The 5,145-nt window shown below is 42.1% G+C and overlaps 1 protein-coding gene across 1 annotated transcript in view; it reads left to right on the top strand.

Annotated features, from left to right (window-relative positions):
* Nucleotides 1–349: 349 nt before the first annotated feature.
* Nucleotides 350–5,145, top strand: part of LOC119412696 — a 6,989-nt gene continuing 2,193 nt past the window's right edge. The window contains exons 1-2 of the mRNA XM_037679768.1: nt 350–364; nt 3,475–5,142. Of these exons, the coding sequence (XP_037535696.1) occupies nt 3,632–5,142 (1,511 nt within the window). The 5' untranslated portion in view covers nt 350–364; nt 3,475–3,631. The remainder of the gene's footprint in view (nt 365–3,474; nt 5,143–5,145) is intronic.

The raw sequence follows: 5,145 nt of genomic DNA, 5'->3' as shown, positions 1-5,145 counted from the left end.
AAACAAAGGTTTTAGTGGAGGATTTATCACCTTCAGTTAACCTTGTTTTGTGTCAAATATCCATTTATAAAAGCGGATTATCAGCCGTATTAATTTTATGTAAACCCCGCCTAACTTGTGCTCCGCCGGATTGTGCTGTTGAGCAATTGGTGCAGAACTTGTCTAACTGTCGGCCATTCGTGCTTTTACTGTGAAGGCACACGCAGACCGGAAGTGTCGGAACGTTACGGTTACGTTCGTTTCTTCGTCGACCTGATCGCTAACGACCTGCCATGTTAAAGGACGGAGCTAAAATAATACTTCCATCGACGCCAGGAGACGTTTAGGTTAATGAAAAGTGGGAGATAATCGCAGACAACGAGTGGTATGTAAGAAAAAAATTAATCAAAAAATTTAGCGCGAGGAAAAATGGTGGTTTTCCAGTAGTTTGTGGTCGTTGTCAGCAAACGGGCCCGGCCGATGCTAACGTTAGCACGATGGCCTACGATCTGAATGGTGAAATTTGTTCAACATTTTGTTGAGTTTAACCAAATAATACTTTTTTCATGGTGTAAAATTCTATTAAATGAATTGTTGGTAAGTTTATGACGCAGTAGTATGATTTTGTGGCTTATTTTCAGAGAAATGTGTTTATACGTTACGTCATCGGCTGCAGATTTGTAAGGTTTGCTGCATGTGACATGGAATAGATGAAGTTGCAGATGTGCATCTCCAGAACAAAAGGTGGTTTATGTAGCCTCAGAAATATGGGAAAGCATGGGCAGGAAGGATCTCCTGCAGCGAATCCGAAGAATCTGGCCACAAATACCGATCCATCTACACGGATCCAGCTTGCTGTCAGGTCCGGTGGGCCTCTCGGTCCTCCTGGGCAGAAGGAGAAGAATGCCGGGCATTATTCCTCCCTGATGGTGGTCACTTCTCCCTGCAGTCTGCCGAGCTGACAGCTGAAGACGGTAAAGGACGATCCCGTCCTCCCGTTGTCACGAGCCGAGTTTCCCACCAGCTCCAGGATCTCGTCAGGGACTTGAGCACAGCTGCCAGATTGACGGGAATTCATCCACGGCGCCTCCTTTTCAACACTGATTTTTTTTTTTTGGGCTGTAGTTGAGGTATTACTGAGCTTTTGAGATGTTATTCAGTTGCTCCTGGTAGTTAAAAACAGTGTTGTCATGGTTACGCATCATAACAAATGCCCAAAAGCTGCACAGCATCCGATACCAGAGGAAGCAATCGTCCGAAGAGATCATCCGAAGAGACTGATTTACATCCAGAAAAAAGAGGAATTAAAGTTTTCAAAAGCAATAACAGAATGAATGTAACAGCTACTCCAACATGCAGCCACCCCGAGTGGCACAATTGATTTTATTTCCAAAAATAATTTCAGTGAAGTATGTTAGGTTAACTTGAACGACTTTTTAAATTATGGTCATCAAAAACACGAAAGGGGAAGTTGCTCCAGAGCAGAGGTTTTATTAATTGTAACAGGAAAGCATATTTGTTTTCTTAAGTGTTGTGATTATTGTTTTGTGACACAAATATTAAATAATGCATTTATTGAACATAAGAAGGCACGCCGTTTTGCTGCTGATTTTCTTAAATCAGCTGAAGAACAAAATGTGAAACAGAGTTCCTGGACGTTCATTCTCCTTCAGAGTTCTGGAAACCTTGACACAGGAAGCTCAGGTAGCGACGGAGCTGTGCCTTTATTGAACTGTGCAGAGTCCACGTGTACGTCGTCCTGAAACGAGCGACCACCAGGTGAAAGGCTCAACACCACCCTGAGGCAAAGCAATCGACTTCTCTTTCTTCTTTTTGTAGGTTCACCTGCAGAATTCTTGTTTTTGTTTTGAATTTTCAAGATTGATCTTGGTGACCTAAGAGGAAGTGGAGTTACCTTTTCTAGATTGGTCGTCTTGGCATTGTCAGCCTTCTTTTTACGTTTTCTCTTTACTATAATTTTTGTGTCGGATAAGCATTACCGCCTCCGCAAAAACTTTGTTTTATTTTTATTTTTCCCCTCAGTGTGTCACGCGTTATGTTTTTGTCAGTTGTGCTTTGTCTTGATCAGATATAAATGCACCATTCAACGCATTGTTACTGATTTTTGTGTGAAGGTTTATAACGTGAGGTTCTTCATCTCTAAAGTGTCACTATATTATTGACCAAAACCAACATTAACCACCTGAATAATGTTTTTGGTTTAAATTGGCAACAAAACATCTACTTTAATTTTTGTCCCCATCTAACATTTTGCAGTATATGTCCTTCTGTGGCAGAATGACTCTAATAATACAGTTAGGCTGCATTTGTGAACCAAAATATTACCAGAGATTAGCAGACATCAATAATTATAACTGCTTTGTGCACAAAACTTCCCCTCAATTCATTACCAGCGTTGGCTAAATTTGAAATTAACTAAAGTTTTGTTGCCAGTGGAAATTCTCATTTATTTGGGACATGGCAAACTGCTCAGTAGTTAAATAAAAGATAAATAGAAAAATAACGATGCGAAAACTTCCCAAATGGCAAATGTTTTCAACTTAAGAATATAAGTCCCTTAGTTTTGTTTTAATAATATTTTAGGTCTCGTAGTTTCAGTTTGTTAGCTTGCTCCCTACATTGTTTTCCGTTTAGAAATTCTTGACATACAGTGTGTATTCACTGAAAAATCCACTAGAAAATCAATGTTTTTCAAAATAATTGAGGCAAATGGCTAAGAAAGCAATTTTGATAGGTATTGTAAATTGAACTATCAGAAAAGTATGTTGTACCTACATAAATCGGCTTATTCAAAGAACAATTGAAATAAAAACCTACAACCAATAGAAACCCTTGTGCTGTACCTGAAGCACTTCAAAAGTTTTAGCCTGCCAAGTGGAAAAATCACCAACAACCAGTTGCATTGTTGCTTTTTTATGTTTTGGTCAAGTTGATCTTGTGGTTTTATGCATGTATTTAGTAGGATTTGTTACAAAATGGTCTCTTAATTGTAATGGTTTCAGACCTCAGGCTTAGAGGAAGAAAAGATGTTACAACTCAGAAACCGATTATATCATGAACTGTATCATCATTTTCAGAAGTGCACACTAAAAAGTCCCAAGTAAATCTAAATTGTCAAAAGTTGGATCAAAACTTTTGCTGACGTTATTTTTCTTCTCAGAGCTACTGACAGTCAGAACAGGATCTTGTTACCCAAACAAATGTTTTCCTGTTGTTGCTTCCAGGAAACTAATTTCCTCTGCCTGTAATCAGTTAATTATTAGGACTATTCTTTGTTGTTTATCGTTCTTTTTATTTGTACTTCTTGTTTTTTTGTAGTGAAGACATAAAAATTACACTGAAGGAATTGCTATGTTGTTGACTGATAGGCAAATGGGGAGGGATCTTCCAAATGGTGGATAACTCGTCCACATTGCTGAAAAGTCTTGTCCCGCTCAGTAACCCCTTTGCTTTGTTTTTCTTTAAACTTTTCAGCTTTTCTTTGCTACTGGAGCATTCTCCCCATTGTCCTGCTCCAGGGCCTCTAACGAACCCCCTCTTTGGAGGGCTTTCTGGGAGCCCACCACTGACTGGAGGGCAGACTGCATACTTGCAGTTGGCTCAACTCAAGGCTCAGCTGGCATTGACACAGATGAACAATGTTTTTCCTGTTGGCGGCCGAGTTGTGACCTTTACAGCGAACTCCAACACACCATCTTCACGTCTTTCCACAACACCACCTTCACCAACTGCTGTGGCCATCAATCTTCTGAATGTTCTGAAGATTGCTAACACCATGTCTCATCCTATGTTTAACCCCTTTGTCCCTGGGAAACAAAGTTCCTCCCAGGGGCAATATGGACTCTCCAGTGGACAGACAGTAAGAGATTCTCGAATAGTGTTGCCTCGCCTTGAACCTGGGTCCAGCTACTCTTCTGGAATTGCGCCTCTGACACGGGGGACATCTGAAGGGTTTCTACCACCACCTCTTGCTCTGCCAGTGAACTACAGACCTGAGAGAAGCAGGATAACAGTTGATGAGGACATAGAGCGATGCTTAGACTTGAATATTAGCAGAGCCAGGGAGGAGGCGAGGCATCAGTCTGTAAACCAGAACGTTCCCTTCAGCACCCAAAGACAAGTGTTTCCATCCTCGAACACAGATGTGATGTCCTTTCAGTCATCTTCAGCTTTGCTAGGAAACAGACCCTCAACAGTTGACATTGCCAGTAGGTCCTTGGACTGGTTGTCTTTGTTTAAAAGGCCCACAGAAGATGATCCCTCAAAAATGTATTCATCCACTTCATCCAACTTTTTAAACAGTGGTGACGGTAGGTTTAACCTCTCCATGGAAGGAAACTGTAATACGCAGTCCATTCCAGGCATTGGTAACTATGGCAGTATTGTGCCAGAAAGGTCTGTGCGGCTCCCGGAGTCCAGTCGCCCCAAGTATACTTCAGAATCGGCTTCTAACATTCTCTTGCAATTTGGACTTGAAAAGGAAGACTTGGAACAACTCATCACATACCCCGAAGACCAGCTCACGCCTCAAAACCTGCCGTTCATCTTAAGGCAAATCCATTTAAAGAAGTCCAAGAGAGCTCCACCTGCAGTTCCATCAAAACCTTACAGCGAACCTCCACCCATTGCAAGTGTGAGTAGAATGGACAAATTAAGTGGATTCAGAGGTGCAACAATGCCCCAGGATGAAATGCAATCAGTTCTTAAACCAAGCAAAGTCATTGACTATGGACATACTGCCAAATATACTGCAGGCAATGAGAAAGACATTGGAATCGCTACAGCTCAGACTGGTGGGGATAAGAGTATGTTGTATACAGACACTTTCAACAGTAGCAGCCACAATCAAGAGCCACTGCCAGAACCAGCTCACCAGACAGCTTCAACATCCCAGCCATCTGGGACCTTGTTCCACAGCATTCATCCTAGCCGTCCTGGCCTCGTGCTTATTGGCAGAAATGACGATAGTCGCAACAGTACTCAAAGTAGAACTCAAGCGTCAGAGTCCAAAGCACTGGTGGAAAAGCAGCAAGGACAGCAGCAGGTGAAACAACAGCCAAATCAACAGGCCCAACAGCATCAAGCACAGCAGCAGAGACAGCCGCCGCAGCAGCAGCAGAGACAGCAGCCGCCGCAGCAGCAGCA

This window comes from Nematolebias whitei, chromosome 1 (assembly GCF_014905685.2).
Source record: "Nematolebias whitei isolate Nwh7 chromosome 1, NemWhi1, whole genome shotgun sequence".
NCBI lineage: Eukaryota > Metazoa > Chordata > Actinopteri > Cyprinodontiformes > Rivulidae > Nematolebias > Nematolebias whitei.
Note: the sequence above shows the minus strand (reverse complement) of the source record. Positions and strands in the feature narration are given on the sequence as shown.